Below are 21,392 nucleotides of genomic sequence, written 5' to 3' on the forward strand. Positions count from 1 at the left end.
CAATGAAATTTTGGTGGAATTTATCATTATTATTAAAATTAGTTGTACACATTTTTTCAATTTATGGCCAAAAAATTTGTTGCTTTATTTAAAACTTCTTCCACTAGTTTGTGTACAGTCTCGAGCAGAAATAATGTCGCATTATTTCGTTAATCGTTGTTCGTACCAACATGAAAGCAAAAAAATCCCCAAGTGTAATGGGTACCATCAAGTAGGAATTTTTCCCATGTGGTAAACTGTCTTGTCGGGTCCATATCTACGGCGGTGGTTAGTTCAATGCGGCCACACACGCTAAGACACACACCTACAAAGATTCAGGAAGAGATTTCATAGCCCACGCGATCGGCTTTGCATCACCACCATTTGAATGTAAATGTGCACTTTTTTCCGTTTTTGGGGACTGAAATATAGACTCGTCAACGATGACTTGACCCCTAATTACTTTGCAAATGGCTACCAACATGGTAAAAAAAATCACTAGATCGAGGCACTCAATGGGTAGGGTAGCGAGCGCTTCCACGCAGTGCTCGTCGCGTGGGAACTGCACAGTAGTGTCTGCGGCCCCGCTTGCCCCCCACGCCCCCCTGCCTTGATCATCGCTCGCCGAAAAACGGAAATGGTGTGTTTTCCGCCCTGTGTGGAAAAGTCGATGGGAGGGCTACCGGTGGTAATATTGGCTACCGTGCGGGCTACTGGCATTGGCTGTGGTCGGGCGCAGGCGTAGAAGTGGGTACCCGGTAGCCTCCGAGCCGCGATGGCGTCCCAACAACGCAAAAATCTAGAGCATTGAAGAGAGTGAACTTTGACCTGAAGAGGGGCGAGGCACGACCGCTACCAAGTCCCCGGGGGCTTTCCCAGCATTCCACCTACTCCACATCTACCCTGAGGGAGCTCCCAAGCCACCAAAGATGCGCCCAACTGATCCAACGACGTATTTATTCGAGTGGGGCAACAAAACAACCTTTTTTTTTCAATGGAAAGCGAGAGCGGTATTTATTAATCGCCGATTAATAAACGAGTGAGATTGTTCAATTACTTTTTTCAAGCAATTTTAATTTTACCAAGATATTAGATTGAAGGTGAGCTCAATTATATCACTAATTACTCAAAAAACCAAAAATAGAAAAAAATGTTTGTTATTCCAAAATTATGTTGGTAGCATTGAAGATATGTGAGACATGTCAATTTTAAATTTTCCGTTTTTATATTATTTTAAGTTACCAAAATAACAAGCCACTTTGATTAAAAATTTGATTGAATTTGATTATTTTATCGTTTTTGTTTTTTTTTTATCCTTTATTTTTAATACAATGTTTAGTCTTTAATTTATTTTTTCAATAAAAACATAATTTGTCCGCAAACGTCACAAAAGTGGCCAATTGTCACTTAGAGTAAAAATTCTATTTATGCTCCTAAGCGTTTTTACTTTTTCCCTGATGTTGTTTCTTTCTTGTCTACCAACTGCACTAGTTAAATTAAATTAATAAACACTTTCAAAAATTATAATTACGATGTTGACGCATATTGTTTGTTTATAAGCCTTATCATGATATCATTACTCGCAAAGCCTCCTGATTATTTTGTTCATTTACTTGCTTATTATAGTGTTGCAATTTACTCTCGATCTGAATAGGTTTGTGTATAAAATAGTATATGTTATTCGGAATAAAAGTGACTTTATGTGGCTTATTTTATAGTTAAATTATTATTTTTCAAGTTCTTGGTGTCTTACCTTACATGGTATTTTTCTCTGGGGCGTGAGTTTTGGCGCATCCTATATAATTTTATTTTTTTTTATTATTTTGGTTATATTTTTTTAAGCGATTCTTTACTGTTTTTCTAATATAAGAGATATAGCGTTTTTTTAATAGTCCAGCCCTATGATCCATCTCTCCCGTTTTTACTCTACTTTTATAAATTGGCTTATTTTTTAGTTAAATAAACGTTCAGCTTCACTTTTACTTCTAATAGCAAAATACCTAATGATATTATTATAACTGATTTAATAAAAAACAGTGTACCTATCTAGTTTTTTTTATTTAAAATGAAAAATTTTTGAAAATATTTTAGTTTTGAAAAAAATAAATGTTGATTAGAAAAAAATTCTAGTTAAGTTCGGGAAAAATTACATTTGTACTGCATAAACCCTATTTATCAAAATCACCAAAATATTTATTTGTTTTATTACTTAGGTATCCTTAGATAAGTAGATCCAAAACACAAAAAAATTAAATCACTTATAAGATAATTAAAATTTTGAAAATACAGAATGTTTCAGAATTCGCGCCCCAGAGAAAAATTTCAATTAAGATACCAGATTAAGACACCAGAAACAGGAAGATTTTTTTTTAAATTCTATCTGTCAAAATTTTTTGACATTTGACATTTTTTTGGATATTTAATGATACTGATGGTCTTGTAGGTATATATTTTTTTAGAATTATTTAGTAACTTCGAAAATTTTTCTTTAGGTCGCGAGTGCTGACGCACCCTGTATTTAGTATTTAAAAAAAATGTATTTGCACCTTCCTCTTCAAAAATTGATAACTTTACCATTTTTTATTAATTTGAAACCGTATTTGGGCATATGAACGAGGAAAGATAGATTTTTCCTTTGGTGTATTCATAATTAAAAAAATAATTAACAAACCCCTAGAATTTAAAGTAACGTTTGATAAACTTCAGTAATCAATTTTTTTCTTTAGTAAATAAAGGAGAGTTTAATAAAACTTTGAATTTTTTTTTACATGTTTCTGGTATCTGGCATTTTTTTCTGAGGCGCACCCTGTATACAAAAAAAATCATCATCAGTTCTAAAAATTCTTTCCAATTCATGGTTTAAGTGAATTGGTGAAACATTTCTGTAAAGATACAGAGTGATTCTAAAATTACATAAATACTACTGCATCAAAATTCAAGAAACAAAAAATTATCTAAAGCTTAAAATTTCTCTTTTTTACCGATCTGAGTTAGTAAAAAGCCCCATTTATCACTAAACTTATTTCTTACAATTTTTTTTACTAAGGTTGACAAAAAAACAAATAATTTACTCGCTATGTCGGAGTTGTACTGTATTATAGACAGGGTAAGTCCGGGAAAAATAAACCACATTTTAAAAAACTTGTAAAATTATGATCTTTATTACAAAAGTTCTTCTCGTAGACAACATACAGGGTGTTCCATTTTTATTGTTACAAATTTAACCAGGTTATAGAATATTCAATTTTAAGATGAAAGTTTCCTATAAACATATATCGAAAAATTTTATATAAGGGAGCCACATCCCCTGAAAGGGGTGCATCTTTTAATAGATTTTTTCCAATATTTCAGGAACCATCGTAGATAAAATTACAAAATTTGGTACAACTGATAACCTTTATACACCCAAATGAATTCAAAGATAAAATGTCGAAATTTTTACTCAGGGGGGGGTTTAGGGTAAAAAGTACCCTAACTATTTTGGCGGTTGGTTTTTGCCACTTTCAGCCACAAAATTCTAAATTTCATAGTTCTCTTGCGTTTTTTCGATAAAACTTACCGTTTTTGAGTAAAATCAATTTACAATTTGTCTTACAGACCATATAGAGGATAAAAATCAAAAATTAAATTTGTTTCACCGTGATTAAAAATTTCGACAAATGATCTTTAAATTCGTTCAGGTGTTTAAAAGTAATCAGCTGTATCAACTGTTGTAATTTTATCTATTCTGCAATAGTGGGAAAACCCCATTAAAAACACATCTCTTTCAGGGGGTGTAGCTCGCTTACGTAACATTTTTTGATACATGTTCATAGGAAACTTTTGTCTTAAAATTGAATATTCTATCATCTGTCTAAGTTTGTAACAATAAAAACGGAACACCCTGTATAAGTAACTAGAAGTCCATCTCACCCGGATTTCCCCTATATCGCCGCTATCCCATTAATTAATACCTCATGTAGAGCTATCATGTTTCAAGTGTTTTAACACCTCTATATCCATGTATACATCATACTCCAGTACCAATAAAGAAAAATACCTGTTCCAAATAAGTCCAACAAATCCGAAAACCTACACAGTGGAATACATACATAATCCACACGCATCTAAATTTATAGGGTGCTTCTGAACAAAGGAAAAAAAAAACAATTGCGTAAACTTGAAAATACCTCAATTGTTTTCGTTTCGTCATCCATTGACGCGTTTATATTTAAACAATAATAAATTACATAAGGATATATAAGTAGGCTGTGCTTTAATAAAACCCGCCTTAAGATACGATTGGTTGTTGAAAGTTGTTTGAATTGAACATTCTTGATCGGACTGTTGATGGGAAATATTTCACAGACTCCTTTGATGTTACCAACTCACGGTCCGTCATTATATTATAACGAAGTGCATGGGTTGCTGCGATTGTCCTTTTTTCTTCTTCATGTGGTCTTGTTGTCTGACCGTCGCATTCTTCTTTAAACGATTGTTGTTTTTATTATTACCCAGCGAACAATACGATGAAAACTACTTAATTCGGTGGTTTTTAATTGGATTGTTGTTGTTGTTGAGCGCTAAATGGTGTGAAGTTGAAATATGAGTTCGAGTCGTAAAGACGTAACGGTTTTCCACGCCTGTTAACACTTATTTCCAATAGCAATTCCAATAATGTGCGACTGAAACGGATGATACTGTGGGGCGATTTCGGTTTTATGGTTGGCACAACTGGCGTGAAATAAAAATTAAGAACATAATTTTTGCCCGGACTTACCCTAGATACAAAGTGGAGCACTAAAAAAACGACTAAAATAGTTAGCTGTGATTTTTAAAAAACGAATTAGAATTTATTTATGACCCGATTTTCAAAGTTAAAAAGCTAAATTAAATGACTTTTAATATACATGGTGCGCCAGAACTCGCATCCCAGAGAACAATGCCATGTAAGGAAAAACAAGCTAAAAATCAAGAAACGTAAAATAAACTCAGTTTTTAAGAACAAAAAAAGAATTTGGAGAAAAAGAAAAGAAGAAAGAAGAAAAAAACATTTGAAGTTTTTGGCATAAAGAACAGAAGAAAATAAAGAAAATTCGACAAAAAAAAATTGTGTTTGATTTAAAAGCTAAGTCACTATATGAGAACAAGTAAAATTTTGGAAATAATGGATAAAACTATTAAAAAATGTTATTAACGTTGGAAGTAATTTAAGAAAAAGAAAAAATGTTGGAAAATGTTGAGGAGGAAAAACGAGGAAAAAATGAAGACACGTAAAATAGTCAGTTTTTAAGAGCAAAAAAAGAAAAGAAGAAAAAAGAAAGAAGAAGAAACCATTACAAGTTTTTGGCATAAAGAACAGAAGAAAATGGAGAAGATTCTCCAAAAAAAATTGAATTTTGTGTTTGATTTAAAAGTTAACTCACTATATGAGGAACAAGAGAAATTTTGGAAAAAAAGGCAAAGCTGTTGAAAAATGTTCTTAACGTAGGAAGTAATTTAAGAAAAAGAAAAAATGCTGAAAAATGTTGAGGAGGAAAAACGAGGAAAAAATGAGGACACGTAAAATAAAATCAGTTTTTAGGAACAAAAAAGAATTCGAAGAAAAAGAAAAGAAAAAAAGAAAGAAAAAAACCATTAGAAGTTTTTGGCATAAAGAACAGAAGAAGATGGAGAAGATTCTCCAAAAAAAAATGAATTTTGTGTTTGATTTAAAAGCTAAGTCACTATATTGAGGAACAAGAGAAATTTTGGAAAAAAAGGCAAAGCTGTTGAAAAATGTTCTTAACGTAGGAAGTAATTTAAGAAAAAGAAAAAATGCTGAAAAATGTTGAGGAGGAAAAACGAGGAAAAAATGAGGACACGTAAAATAAAGTCAGTTTTTAAGAACAAAAAAGAATTCGAAGAAAAAGAAAAGAAAAAAAGAAAGAAAAAAACCATTAGAAGTTTTTGGCATAAAGAACAGACGAAAATGGAGAAAATTCTCAAAAAAAATTGAATTTTGTGTTTGATTTAAAAGCTAAGTCACTATATGAGGAACAAGAGAAATTTTGGAAAAAAAGGCAAAGCTGTTGAAAAATGTTCTTAACGTTGGAAGTAATTTAAGAAAAAGAAAAAATGCTGAAAAATGTTGAGGAAAAACGAGGAAAAAATGAGGACACGTAAAATAAAATCAGTTTTTAAGAACAAAAAAGAATTCGAAGAAAAAGAAAAGAAAAAAGAAAGAAAAAAACCATTAGAAGTTTTTGGCATAAAGAACAGAAGAAGATGGAGAAGATTCTCACTATATGAGGAACAAGAGAAATTTTGGAAAAATAGGCAAAGCTGTTGAAAAATGTTATTAACGTTGGAAGTAATTTATGAAAAAGAAACGATGCTAAAAAGATTAAGGAGGAAAAAAGAGGAAAAAAAGAATTTGAAGAAAAAAAAAAGAAGAAGAAAGAAAAAAAACTATTTAAAGTTTTTGGCATAACGAACAGAACAAAATAAAAAATCTTCGCCAAAAAAATGAATTTTGTGTTTATTTTAAAAACTAAGTCATTATATGAGGAAAAAGAAATTTTTTTGAAAAACGGTGAAGCTATTAAAAAATGTTATTAACTTGGAAGTAATTTAAGAAAGAGAAAAAATGCTGAAAAATAAATAAAGAAACGTAAAATAAAGGACAAAAAAAAGAATTTGAAGGAAAGGCAAAAAATTAATAAAATCAGAAACATGAAAAAAATGTTAAAAAAATTCCATCTATAAAAATTTCGAAGTTATGAGAGTTTAAATTTGCGCTTTGACTCTATTTATTTCTGTTGGAAAAATAATAATAAATAATAACAAAATAAATAAAAAACATACAAAATCATCAGATTTATTAAATAGACATCAAAAAATGTTTTTAAACATTTTTTACATTTTGATGGTATCTTACCTTACTTGAAATTTTTTTTTGGAGCGCGAGTTCTGACACACCGTGTACAGTAAGTATATTATATAATTATATAATATGGGTCCAATTTTTTTTATAATTTGGAAGATATTAATTTTCTTGGTACGGATACGTGCAATACGTTCTACCTTTACTAAAAATTATTTTTTGACAAAACTATCAAAGTGGAAAAAATAACAAAAAAGTACAAAATATGTAAATAAATAAGAACGTAATAAGAAAATAAATTAATAATACTAACTTAGATATTTGTCCGATTTGTTATAGGTAATTATTATTTGTACTTCAAACTTAATGTTTTTTTTTGAACTGCAAAATTCACGATCGTTTAGAAGTTATAGTTTTGAATTAATATTTTTTATATTTTTGATTTTATCAGAAATTTTCTCGATAATTATTTATCATAGAGCACTGATCTTTATTGTGTATGATAGAAAATTAAATTTTCTTTCCAACGGTACTAAGCAAAAAGAACTAGAGTCAATAGTTCCGAATTTATCAGCAATAAACCGCTTCGGACACCAAAAATCGCCCAAAATTTCGACAAAAATTGAAAACTTCAAAATTGAACCATTTGCACGCTTGGGGGTTCAAAAGACTTAATAAAGCACAAAAACATTGTTAAATGCGAAAAATAAATTTTTGAAAAATTTTGTGTAAAATATGTTGAATGAAAACATTGAAATTGTTGGCGGCGGTGGTGGCTCAGCGGCATAAGGTCCCGCTTTCCAGCAGGTAGGTCCCGAGTTCGAGCCCCGGTCAAGTCGGCAATTTTTCTCAAATTCAAATATAATTCAAATAAATGTCAAAAGAGGGCGGGCGCATAAGAGCGCGATCTTTAAAACATGTGCACAAGTTCTAATAAGTATAAGAGAAAGAGACATAGCAATTAACAATGCAAAGCATAAGAAAGAGAAAAAATACTAACTTAAATAAGCACCAAAAGATGGCGGGCGTATAAGAGCGCGAACTTTAAAACATGAATCCACAAAAGTTTATTAGTGAACAAAAGGTAAGTTAAAAGAAATATCAAAGAAAAGGTAAGTTTTTTTAAAATATAAAAACTTTTTTTCTATAAATTTATTTATAAAAATTGTAGAAATAAATAAAAACTTTTCATTATTTTGTAATTTTGTAAACTTTAATGTTAAAATGCGATGGTTCGTTCACAATCAAACTTTCATATTTCATAGAGAGCTTTGACGTTAAATAAAAAAAACACCCGTTATTTAAAAAACAGTTTAAGATTAAAAAAGTAGTGTTTGATTATTAAGTCGTTTTAGTAATTAATATGGTTATAAATACAATTTTGTTTTTCCATGGCGGTCTTTATTACAAATAAATTTTTTTAATTTGAGAAATGAACATGAGAGACCAAAATTGGTCTAAAATTTTGACTTCAATCAATTTTTTTAGACGTATCTTGGATAAAAATGAAAAATCTTATTTGGCCGATAATTTTAAAATTTGATATACAAGGGTACTAGATGAACAACTTTTCTGAAAAAAAAATATCGTATTTACAACATAATAAATATAGGTTTTTTTGTTTAATTAGTTTTTTTAATTTTTGAAATCGGTCTATAAATAAAAATTCTACAGCGCTTGCCATTTTTTTAAAATCACCCTGTATAACAGTTAAGAAATTAAAAAAATATTTTTATTTTACGTATATAAAAATACACTTGAGATTTTCACAAAGCAAATTTGTGTCAAATAATCTCCAGAAATCCCAAGTAATTAATAAAAATTCCAGAGTAATTTGAATAATTCCGAATGACAGGTAATTTTTTCCCTGCTCATTTTCCCACCGTTCCAGTCCAAATATTGATTTTCGCGCGCCTTCTCGGTGTCATTTGCACACGATTCGATCGTTTCCGGTAAAATATCATTTATTAGTTCCTGTCAAACGCAACGCCGCCTTTCTCCGTTCAAGAAAAAGTAGCCTTGTGTCTTTATTTTATCATCGACTTGGGTGGGACCGACCGCTTGTTATCAATCACAGATAAGAAACCACCCAGAGACCTTCCTGTGGTCCCAATTCAATGTTTGGTGATGAATTAGACCGGACGGTCGGCCGTTTTGTCAATAAAAATTTATTTACTGACCGAAAACACAGACGACTTGATCCTATCACCAAGTATGAAATCGATACTTTTGTTTAATTGGACACCAACTGGTTTATTTCGGTTTAAGGTTGGCAACAATGGGCGCATTTTCGACTTTGAGTGATCAGTGATGTCATGAACTGTTTTAAACTGCATTAAGTTAAACAATAATGAACTAGTAAACAAAAATTTTAACATTTTATTAGTTTCTTTTCGTTACTAATTTCTTAAATTGGACAAAATAAACAAAATACAAATTTTTTACACTATTATTTTATTAAGTACAAAAAACGTGTTTTAATACCAATTTTTGTTTTCTAAAAAAAATCTAAAACAATCCGTAAAAACGTACTTATTCGGACTCAAATGTCAAAAGTAGACAAAATAGTTCTCAAGTCGTGCACGCTTGTAATGTTAGTTGCATAACATTTCAAACTTTTATTTAATAAATAACATCCAAAATTGTGAAAAAAAAACATTTTAATAATTATGCAATTTTTTCTCATTATCTATTACAAAATTAAGAGTTATGAACTTTATCAGTGTTAATATTGGCATAAAATTAACTTGGATTACGACTCTATCCATAATAAACTGTAATAAACTTATTTTATTAAACATTTTTGAACTCAACTGTGATAAACTGGTAATTAAGAATGTTTGAATAAAGGAAATCAACAATGTTGAATTACATTGAATGACTTAAATCGACTACTTGTCAAAATTAGTCTAAAATGAACTGAACTAAACTAAAAATGAACTATAAACTGTGAAAAAAAATAAATTAGATTAAATTCGTTGTTTAATTTCTAATAGCAACCATTTTCTCCATGAGTGGGAATGAAGCTTTGTATACAGGCTGACTCATATAAGTTGTCCTGTGTTACATCTTATATGAATCAGTCTGTATAATAATAAACTGAAAAAAGTTGGGTTTGATGATGAATTAGATCGGACGGTCGGGGGTTTTGTCAATAAAAATTTATTTACTGACCGAAAACACAGTCGACTTGATCCTATCAGCAAGTATGAAATCGATACTTTTGTTTTTTCGACTTTAATCACTGTCATCAACTGTGTTGAACTGCATTAATTAAACTAAAATTAAACAATAATGAACTAGTAAATTAAAATTTTAACTTTTTATTAGTTTTTCTTCTACTGTTTTTTTAAATTGGACAAAATAAACAACATACAAATTTTTTACACTATTATTTTATTCGATACCAAAAAACTCGTTTTAATATGTTACCAATTTTTGTTTTCTGAAAAAAACCTAAAACAATCCGTAAAAACGTACTTATTCGGACTCAAATGTCAAAAGTAGACGAAATAGGCACGCTTGTAATGTTAGTTGCATAACATCTCAAACTTTTATTTAGTATCTAGTAAAAAATTACCTCTAAATTTGTGAAAAACAAAAAAACTATATTAGTAATTATGCAATTTTTTTTATTGTCTATTACAAAATTAAGTGTTATGAACTTTATTAGTGTTAATATTGGCATAAAATTAACTTGGATTACGACTCTATACGTAATAAACTGTAATAAACTGATTTTATTAATCATTCTTGATCTCAACTGTGCTAAATTAGTAATTAAGATTATTTGAATAAAGGAAATAAACAATGTTGAACTACACTGAAATGACTTAAATCGACTACTTGTCAAAATTAGTCTAAAATAAAATGAACTGAACTAAACTAAAAATGAACTATAAACTGTGTAAAAAAATTAAATAAGATTAGATTTATTGTTTAATTTCTAGTCGCAAACATTTTCTCCATGAGTGGGAATGAAGCTTTGTATACAGGCAGTCTCATATAAATTGTTTTGAGTTACAACTTATATGAATCAGCCTGTATTATAACAAACTGAAAAAAGTTGGGTTTGGTGATGAATTAGACCGGACGGTCGGGGGTTTTGCCAATAAAAATTTATTTACTGACCGAAAACACAGTCGACTTGATCCTATTAGCAAGTACGAAAACGATACTTTTGTTTAACTGGACCCCAACTTGTTTATTTCGGTTTAAGTGATCGCAAGGTTGGCAACAATGGACGCATTTTCGACTTTGATCACTGTCATGAACTATGTTAAACTGCATTAAGTTAAACGAAAAATAAACAATAATAAACTAGTAAATTAAAATTTTAACTTTTTATTAGTTTCTTCTCTACTAATTTTTTAAATTGTACAAAATAAATAACATACAAATTTTTTACAATATCATTTTATTACGTACAAAAAAACTTATTTTAATACCAATTTTTATTTTCTAAGAAAAACCTAAAAACCTAAAACGTACTTATTCGGACTCAAATGTCAAAAGTAGACGAATAGTCTACTATAACTACTAAAATGAACTAAATTAAACTGAACTAAACTAAAAAAAATAAATTAGATTAAATTTATTGTTTAATTTGTAGTCGCAACCATTTTCGCCATGAGTGGGAATGAAGCTTTGTATACAGGCAGTCCCATATAAATTGTTTTGAGTTACAACTTATATGAATCGGCCTGTATAATAATAAAATGAAAAAAGTTGGGTTTTTGTGAGTTTTTTATTTACTAAAGTAATAAATCAGTAAGGAATGTCGTCTTTGTCGATATAATTTGCAAAAACTCGTCTCAATTCCGAGTTTTGTTTCCTCAATTTCACCACTTCTTCACTTGTGAGTTTCCGAACTGGAAAAAAAAACAAAAATCACCATTTTTTTTTCTCCACTAAACTCTACAAACCTTTCAACAATTCGTGATATCTTTTAAGCCCCGCTAGAAGACTATCCCACAACTGCTCTCTTTCTTTAGGAAAAAGCGTCGTATATTTAGTCCAATAACTCTCAATATCCTCCTGTACCACCAATCGAGACACAGTACTTCGTTTAAAAGCCAATCTTGCTGTCATTGTTGGCATTCTACAAAAATTTCAGCACCAAAAAACCCTAAACTCGGTTTTTTACCCGGCTTTTTTGACGTGATATTTTCCCAAAAACTCCCTCAAAGCTTTCAAAACATAAATCGAGCTTATCACAAGAGGGTGCTGGTACTGACATGGCACATTTGATTTATTATCAGCCTCACCGAAGGACCCCTTACTATCCTGGTCCTTAGTACTGAAAAAAAAAAACAAAATTTTGAACTGAAAAAAAATTCATTTACTTACTCGCGTTCACCCAATTCAGGCCCTTTACACTCCCCTTTCAAATTATCATCGTAAAGGGTCACCGATAAGGGCCCCACATCGATATTACTACCCCCTTCACGCTCAGCCCCCACATATTCTCTCAATGTTAAATCGGTGGCAATTGTTTCACTCAATTTACTTCGACTGTCTTAAAAAATACGATTTTCAGGAAATTTTTCAAAATTCACTTACCAGTATTGTCAGTGAGTTCAGAGACGTTCAAAGGATCCATTTCATGAACGTTCATCAAGCTTTCATCCTCAAGGTTAACCGGTTTTTCAGAAATTGTGTTACATATAGGACAAAACATATATGGGAGGAAGAATTCAAGAAGGAGGTCAATATCGCTACGTTCACTGATGTTAAGCGCCTAAAACGTCGGTTTTACGCAAAAATGAACTACATTGAACTGTGTTGAACTACAATAAACCAAGCCAAAAACTGATACAAAATGTCTAAAACATCGTTTTTACGCAAAATTAACTAAATTGTACTGCAATGAACTACATTGAACTGTGTTGAACTAAACCAAAAACTGATCCAAAAAACTTAAGACATACTAAAAATTAACTAAATTGAACTGTGTTGAACTGTAATTGGTTAACCGGCTTTTCAGAGGTTGTGTTACATATAGGACAAAACAAAACATGTATGGAAAGAAGAATTTAAAGAGGAGGTCAAAATCGCTACATTCACTAATGTTTAGCGCCTAAAACGGCGTTTTTACGCAAAATGAACTGCATTGAACTGAGTTAAACTATGATGAACTAAGCCAAAAACTGATGCAAAAAGCCTAAAACATCGTTTTTACGCAAAATTAACTAAATTGAACTGCAATGAACTACATTGAACTATGTTGAACTATAATAAACAAAGCCAATAACAGATACTAAAGAGTTAAAACATCGTTTTCACCCAAAATTAAGTGAATTGAATTGTAAAGAACTAACTACATTGAATTGTGTTGAACTATAATGAACTAAACCAAAAACTGATCCAAAAAAACCTAAAACATCGTTTTATGTAAAATTAACTAAATTAAACTGTGTTAAACTCTAATTGGTTAATCGGCTTTTCAGAAGTTGCGTTACATAAAGGACAAAACATGTATAGGAGAAAGAATTGAGTTGAATTATAATAAGTCAAAAATTAATACAAAGGGCCCAAAACATGGTTTTTACTCAAAATTAACTAAATTGAACTGTAATAAACTACATTGAACTGTGTTAAACTATAATGAAGTAAATCAAAAACTGTTCAAAAAGCCTAAAATATCGTTTTGACGTCAAATACACTAAATTGAACTGTGTTGAACTATAATAAACCAAACCAAAAACCAATCCAAAAAACCCAAAACATCGTTTTTACGCAAAATTAACTGAATTGAACTGTAATGAACTAGATTGAACTGTGTTGAACTGTAATAAACTAGACCAATAACTGATCAAAAAAGCCTAAAACACCGTTTTTACGTAAAATTAAGTAAATTGAACTGTGTTGAACTATAGTAAACTAAACCAAGAACTGATCCAAAAAACCGAAAACATTGTTTTTACGCAAAATTAACTAAATTAAACTGTGATGAACTACATTGAACTGTGTTGAACTGTAATGAACTAGACCAATAACTGATCAAAAAAGCCCAAAACACCGTTTTTACGTAAAATTAACTAAATTTAACTGTGTTAAACTATTATGAACTGTAATGAACTTACCGCAAAAACATTGTCGACCTTTACCAGCGTCTGTTCTTGTTCCAAATACGGTTCTAAGATCGCAAATAGTTCATCTTCGATCAAAAAACCCATTTTATCACCGACCAAATTCAAAATATGTCTTAGTGTTTTTTTATAATTTTGATTTTCTTCAATTGTTTCGATTTGTACATTTTCGGGTTCGATTGGAGCGCCTTCTGGTGCACTAATCACACTTTTGCTTTTAAATTTTCTAACACTAAGAAGATTTAGAGCAGTTTTGTAACTCTCTAATTCGTTTTTTGTGGGTAATTTGTGATGAGGAGGGTCCCAAATTAGACCCAATTGTTGCTCGTGAAGAGTTTTATCGATGTCGAGGATACGTTTAAAGAGTTGATCAGCTCGTTGTTTGTTCATACTCCAGATTTTTTTAAATTTCTCGTCATTTACTTGAGCAATATGATCAGCTTTTTGCTCAATATCGAGAATATTCTGTGTTAGTTTCCTCAATTCGATTGTTAATTTATCAATTTGTTGACTTGTTTGTGTTTGATAAGCGTTATTTTTCTTACGTAAATTATTTATAACATCTTGGAGTTTATTTATTCGACGTTTTTGTTGCGATCGTATTATCAAATTTTCATCTTCGCGTTTTTTCAAAATCTGATAATTGTAATCGAGCTTTTCACTATTCATAACCGCATCTGTTTTAATTCTTTCCATTTCACGTTGAAGCTCATCACAATCATTCTCAAGTTTAATTGTGGTTTCACGATACAATTCCTGAAAATCACGTTGCAAATTGTCCATTTCTTTAACAAAACTCCAATAATCTTCGGATTTGAGCTCGGAATTGGCTTTTTCCTCCTGGTCTCGCTTCTTGTATAATTCCTCCCATTTCTTGTTATTGGCCTCGATGAGGATCTGGCGCTCGGCGAGGATGACCTCTTCGATCATTTGCAACTCCTGACGATAAGCTTTCCTCATTACAATTATCTGAAAATTGGAATTTCAGGCGGGTTGGCAACCAACAATACACATGTTTAGTAATTAAAAAAATCGTTTTTGACGTTAATAACTTGCAAAATTTTGGCGAAAACATTAAGTCAAAGTTTGTGTTAAGCCATTTAGTCATGGTTTTCAATCCTGTACGCTTTAGAATTACCATAATGTTGTTTTTTTAGTTTTGGTTGCGTATGCAACCAACAATACAAATAATAAAAATTTTGAAAAAAGTAATTTTTAGGGTAATAATTGGCAAATATTGTGTGAAGACCTGGTTTTCGATTCTGTGGGCTATCGAATTGACATCCTCGATCTGTTTTCTCTGATCAATCGCAAAATTGATTTCCGCCTTTCTAATTTTCTCTTTCAGTTCAGCAATCAGATTGTCTTTCTGTCTGATAAGCTCGTCGCACTTCTCCTTCTGATTTTGTATATCCTCGCTGATGTGCAACGGGTCATTGTACTTCAAAATCCCGCCCCATTTATTGGCAATCTCCTCGAACATGCTCGCCGCCGCCTCGGCCTCCTCCTCCAACTCCTTCAGGAGCTTCTCCTTGCCGATTCCCTCGCGTTCACGTCGATCAGCCTCGCGGGCCTCCGTCGCCACCCTCACATTGCTCACATACTCGTCCCCTTCGAGGATCAGTTTCTCCAAAAGCTCCAAGCTTTTCTCGATCTGGCCCTCAATGGGCGTCTTGGTCACCTCCGGCTCGAGGGTGACGTTGAGTTTTGCCGCCTCTTGCGCCTCTTTCGCCCTGAAATCAGGGGGAATTACAAAAAACGCGAAAATGGGGGACTCACTTGTGCAGGGCCTCCACACGGCGCTGGATGCGGAGGCGGCGGGCAGCAATGCGTTCGGTGGGGTTCCGCGAAAAGACTTGCGGTTCGTAATTCTCATCATCGGTGATTTCTTCCTCCATTTTTCTATTATTGATCAAATAAAATGACAGCAAGTTTGAATTTAGCGCCAAGTTGCCATAGCAACGACAGGAAACTATTTTACCGACTCAATTTTTAACTTTCTAGATTCGGTTTAACGGTATGTTTTATTGTTTGTATCTATTAGTTTTCTAGGTTTTTAATCACGGGGTCTTATTGGTGATTTTTTCTTGCCTTTTTATAATAAAATATTATCAAATTTGAATTTAGCGCCAAGTTGCCGTAGCAACAATGAGTGCTACTAATTAAAAATGTAGGAAACTGTTTTACCCACTAATTTTATTTATTTTTTTTGTTGTTATTTAACAATTTCCAATTTTTTTAATTATCGGTTTTTGTATTTCTTGTCATCGTTGATTTTTTCGTCACAATAAAGTGTTAACAAGTTTGAATTTAGCGCAACGACAAGTGTTGTCAATGTAGGAGACTGTTTTATCGACAGTCTTTTCAACTTTCTTGATCCACAATGGCGGTAAGTTTTCTTGTTTTTATCAATAAATTTTCTATTTCTTCAATCATCGGCTCGTGTGATCACTGAAATTGATTCAAATTGGGCGTTTTGTGTGTTAAAAAACTGGATTTGGGTAATTTTGGGCGTATTTTTGTGTTTCTGGTGTTGGTGTCATGTGTCCCAAAAATCGTATTTTTCGTTCCTAAAACGCGTTAAAATAAAATCAAAAATCAAAAATTAGCCACTATTTAGCCCCCAGAAGTCTAACTTTACATTTTTCTTAACTTATTTGTGACAGACCAACATAACCTATAAAATTAATTTTGTGTTGTTGCAGCCCGTGGCGAAAAAGGAAAAACGCGAAGTGAAGGACAAGTCCAAGAATGTCATGCGGGACCTCCACATCCGCAAATTATGTCTAAATATCTGCGTCGGAGAGTCCGGTGATAGGTTAACCCGCGCCGCTAAAGTGAGTGTTTTAGCCCCCAAGTCGCCCCCCAATCACGCCCAAATTTCAGGTTTTAGAACAATTGACAGGCCAACAGCCCGTATTCTCCAAAGCCCGCTACACCGTCCGATCGTTCGGCATCAGACGTAACGAGAAAATCGCCGTTCATTGCACAGTCCGTGGGGCGAAGGCCGAGGAGATCCTCGAACGGGGCTTGAAAGTCCGCGAATACGAATTGAGACGTGACAACTTTTCAGCTTCGGGGAACTTTGGCTTCGGTATCCAGGAACACATCGATTTGGGAATCAAATACGACCCCAGTATCGGTATCTACGGTCTAGATTTTTACGTCGTTTTGGGGCGCCCCGGCTTCAATGTTGCCCACAGGAGGAGGAAACAAGGGAAAGTTGGATTCCCCCATCGTTTGACGAAGGAAGACGCCATGAAGTGGTTCCAACAGAAATATGACGGTATAATTCTCGCGAGTAAAAAGTGATGCGAATCATATGGTTATGTTCTAATTTTTAACATATTTGTATGATGCGCAAACAAGTTTATTTAAGAAAATTCAACTGGAGTTTTTATTTAACCTAATTTCATTTCTATCCTAATTGTGTGGTGATTATGCAACTAGTTATACACTGGTGTATTGCGTGTTGTCTATATTTGTACCGAGAAATTTTTTTATTTAACATTACAGCATTTTCCAATTATTATATGTATTATGTAAAAGGTTACTTGTTTATAGTATCAGTTAATTAATGCTTAATACAATTACTGCTCTGTTTCCTGTGTAAAAATGCAGTTATTTCAACACAAAACGATTAATTTGTGCGTTCTACATAGACTAGATTTTTGTGCATATTAATTAGTCAATATTGTTAAAATTAGCTTGCAATTTACTTTGAAACTGTACATTTGATATCGTCACGATTTACTGTACTTTGAAAACATGTAAAAGTCCCGTTTTAAGACAAATTAGCTCTTCCTTAATAGAGAAAAATTACTCCCAGTTAGACTAGTGGTAATTGAAATTTTGTTTAATTAAATTCATTAGCAGAAAGTACGACAGTTAATGAGGGCAGTGGGTTGAAAAAAGACATTTATTCATCAACGAAACTTGCTGTACCGTTCAGTAGTGACAAAAGAAATAACGAAGTGAAAGTAAACTCTTCTTCAATCGCATTTTTACCGCTTTTTTCAATTACAAAATCAACTTTCTGTACATTTAAAGCCAATTTAGCGACCTTTGTAGTAATAAAAAATTGTTTTGCGCATTTGTAGTAATAAATGACGTCCATAATTATCCTCAACATGTTTTTCGAACTGTTAGGCTTGTTAAGAGTCATAAAATGATAACTATAAAGAGGACTCATGAGTATTTTCTAAACAAACAAATGGACATCTTTGCCTCATTTCTTATTCATGTCAAACCAGCTTAATTGTCATAACGGTTGTTTTTATGATAAATCAGCATGAATAATAATAATAAAAAAACACAAAACTTACCTTTTCTATATTTTTTAAGTTACTTTTTGTTTACTTAAACAAATTTTAGTTTTTTTTCAAAAAAAAGACAGCCATATTTCAAAAACTATGAATCCTAAGTCAAAACGGTTTGTACAGGCGTATTCTCCGGTTAATTTTACATGATAACGTTATACAGGGTGTTCCGTCTAAACCCCACATTAGAAGTATTAGGAATTCGAATAATCGTATTTATTTGAAAATTGGTACTATGTACCAATCCATTATGTCCTCCTAAATGAAAATATTTTCAAGATGGCGGCACTTCCGGTTATACCGGAAGTCGGTCTCAACTTTCTTATCTTAAATGGAAAGCCATTGCCTTTTTGGATTATTCGGGTTATTTTAAGGAAGTTTTTATTAGCGTTCCCAATACCTAAATTTTGCCGTTTTTGAAATATTTCGAGTTTTTCAAAAAATTTTGGATCTGCACCTTCCAATTTAAAAATCGGTAAATCTGCCATTCTTTAAAATTTTGAATTTGTTTTTTTGGCGTTTGAAAGAGAAGGCTTAGATCGTTCTTCTAGTATTCAAATTTTGAAAAAAAATTAAAAAACCCAAAAATTACTTTTGTAATAATTTAAATTTCCATAACTCAATTTTTTCAAATGAAATACCACAATTTTTATTTTACTAAATGGAAGAGAATTTAATTCTGCATCGATCTGTACTAACATTCCCTATACCTAAATTTAATAATTTTCAAGTTATGGTGACTTTTTTTCTTTGTTTGCAAAAAAAAAAATTTACTAGCTCACCATCAAAAACTCAAAAAATTCGTAATTTTTTAAACCTGACCCAATAACGTTTTATGCTTTTTTTGAGTCTTTAAGACCTCTAGAAATGTAAAAAACGTTATATGAAATAATTTTAAGATTGAATTTTTTTAAATTTTTGTGGAGATTTTGGTCGATTTTTGGCACCCGGAGCGGTCTAATGGCAATAACTCCGGACTTATTAGAGATAACCTCTTATATTTGGTACCGTTGGATAGAAAATTGAATTTTCTATCATATATTAAAAAGTTCAGTGCTTTACGATGAATAGTTATTGAGAGAATTTCTGATACAGTCAAAAATATCAAAAATATAAATCCGCTTATAACTTCAAAACTATTAGGAATTTTGCAGTTTTTTAACGCCAATCGATTCCCCGGAACATTTTACATAGGTTTAGGTCAAAATATTATACCAATGAGACACAGTTTTGCCGCAATTTACAAAATAAAAAAAGTAAAAATTTGTTAGTGTTTTTGAACATGTCTCATCTTATCCGATAGATTTTGAGGTGCTAATTACGAATTTCCCAATTATTTAGCGCTATCTCCTTTAGTTTCGCCGTAATCGGCGTTTAAAAATTCAAATTTTTTTTGTGAGATATCGACTTGGCTTTGGTCTCAGTCGATTCTTACGCTGATTACGATGGAGTTGGACTTATTGCTCTAAGTCTAATAGTTTGGCCGTAATCGCCGTTCAAAAAGTGAAAATTTTCAAAATTGTGAAACTTTAAACGCGTTTTTCTACGAAACTATAGAACTTAGAGCAAAGGGGTAAAAACCATTAAAATTAGCTTAAAATTATCTATTTACTGGCGCAAACCGGAAGTCGCTCCGGGTTATGGCTCCGGGTACAGAGCCATTTTTAGTTTTTTCAAAAAAAAATCATATCTCAAAAACTATGAGTCTTAGGTCAACAGGGTTTGTACAGGCGTGTTCTCCGGTTAATTTTACATATAGTACTAGTTTTTCATAAGAATCAAAAAATTTTGATTTTTGGTCAAAATCTGATATAGTGCTTATACTTTTAGCCTTATTCTTAACTTTATTACTCAATATCTCAAAAACTATGTATCGTAGAGTATTTAAACTTGTTGCATTGTGTTCAGCGCGTAATTTTACGTCTAGAAAACCATATTTCAAGCGTTTTTACGACTTAAGGTAAATTGACTATTTTTACGATTTTACTACCGCTCACTTTCAAAAACTCAAAAAATTCAAAATTTTTTAAACTTGACCCAATGTCGTTTTATGCACTTATTTGAGTCTATAAGACCTCTAGAAATGTAAAAAACGTTATAGGGAAGAATTTTAAGGTTGATTTTTTCTTTTAATTTTTGTCGAAATTTTGGTCGATTTTTGATCTATTGCTAATAACTCCGGACTTATTGGTGATAATCTCTTATGTTTGGTAATTTTCTATCACATACAAAAAAGATCAGTATTCTACGATAAATAGTTCTAATAAAGTCAAAAATATCCAAAATATTAATTCAACTATAACTTCTAACAGTTTTCCACAATTATTAAATAAAAATCAAAATTTGTTTCATTTTGTTCATTTGACCTCTCCTCTTATCAAAGCCCCCCAAAACAGAGCCTTGGGGCTATATTTAGCGACGTTTCGAATCAAAGTAAACCCAAGAGTGAGGCTCATGAGAGAAAGGTTTGGGCAGGTCAACAAACCAGAGTTTTCTCCAACGACCTCCTGACTGAGATATTGCCAAGGATTCACATCGCGAGCGCAAAGCCGGCGCATTTCCAATTCGCACCGCGTCGCAAACGGTTACCTAAATCGCGAACGTGAGTGAAATAAAATTACAATTTCTTAAACCGAAAAATGCATCCGTATTTACGACGAACCGTCAGGCAAGTTAATTTTTTTCTTCACCCTCAATTTTTTTTTTGAAAACCACTTTTCAGGGTGACTTCAGCTTCGCTCGAGTGGTTGCGTCTCACCACCCTTCGTGCAACCACCAGAATTATCGAGTTGATTGTTTTGAGTTGGTTGAGTGTTTATTACATTGCGGAAGCCTTGATCTTGACCTTCACTCCGTCGTTTCTTCGACGGATGAAAACCCTTCGAGGGAAAGTCGTTTTGGTCACGGGAGGCGCCGGTGGAGTGGGTCAAGAGTTAGCCCTGAGACTTGCCCGACAAAAGGCACGAGTTGTCATTTGGGACAATAATGAAAAAGGTAAGAAAGTAAAATTGAAGCGAAAGTCGAGAAAGTGGGACGAGATGATTGCCTATTTCATATTTTTATCGAGTTAAATAAATCTATTCAAACGGTGACCAAAATCAAGAGAAATCTCAAAAAGGGACTTTATTTTTATTCAGTCTTCAAAAATTAATATTTTTA

General features: G+C 32.0%; 3 protein-coding genes across 3 annotated transcripts in view; 2 read left to right on the forward strand and 1 right to left on the reverse strand.

The window, feature by feature from the left end:
• Nucleotides 1–11,556: 11,556 nt before the first annotated feature.
• Nucleotides 11,557–15,846, reverse strand: LOC123016201 (dynein regulatory complex protein 1). Its single transcript, XM_044416442.1, has 8 exons — nt 15,694–15,846; nt 15,164–15,647; nt 13,909–14,883; nt 12,386–12,563; nt 12,173–12,341; nt 11,970–12,122; nt 11,749–11,924; nt 11,557–11,694 (listed from the first exon to the last, which is right to left on the reverse strand). The coding sequence occupies exons 1-8, from the start codon at nt 15,810–15,812 to the stop codon at nt 11,591–11,593; spliced, it is 2,358 nt and encodes a 785-aa protein (XP_044272377.1). The 5' UTR covers nt 15,813–15,846; the 3' UTR covers nt 11,557–11,590.
• A 328-nt stretch (nt 15,847–16,174) lies between these two features.
• Nucleotides 16,175–17,302, forward strand: LOC123016203 (60S ribosomal protein L11). Its single transcript, XM_044416443.1, has 3 exons — nt 16,175–16,303; nt 16,620–16,751; nt 16,801–17,302. Exons 1-3 carry the CDS (start codon nt 16,298–16,300, stop codon nt 17,224–17,226), a joined length of 564 nt encoding a protein of 187 aa, XP_044272378.1. The 5' UTR covers nt 16,175–16,297; the 3' UTR covers nt 17,227–17,302.
• A 3,445-nt stretch (nt 17,303–20,747) lies between these two features.
• LOC123016180 (short-chain dehydrogenase/reductase family 16C member 6) overlaps nt 20,748–21,392 on the forward strand; it is an 8,905-nt gene continuing 8,260 nt past the window's right edge. Inside the window, exons 1-2 of the mRNA XM_044416413.1 lie at nt 20,748–20,901; nt 20,956–21,227. Coding sequence (XP_044272348.1) covers nt 20,873–20,901; nt 20,956–21,227 — 301 coding nt within the window. The 5' untranslated portion in view covers nt 20,748–20,872. The remainder of the gene's footprint in view (nt 20,902–20,955; nt 21,228–21,392) is intronic.

This window comes from Tribolium madens, unplaced genomic scaffold (assembly GCF_015345945.1).
Source record: "Tribolium madens isolate multiple individuals breed KSU strain unplaced genomic scaffold, Tmad_KSU_1.1 Scaffold_1;HRSCAF=32;Tcas5.2_LG8, whole genome shotgun sequence".
NCBI lineage: Eukaryota > Metazoa > Arthropoda > Insecta > Coleoptera > Tenebrionidae > Tribolium > Tribolium madens.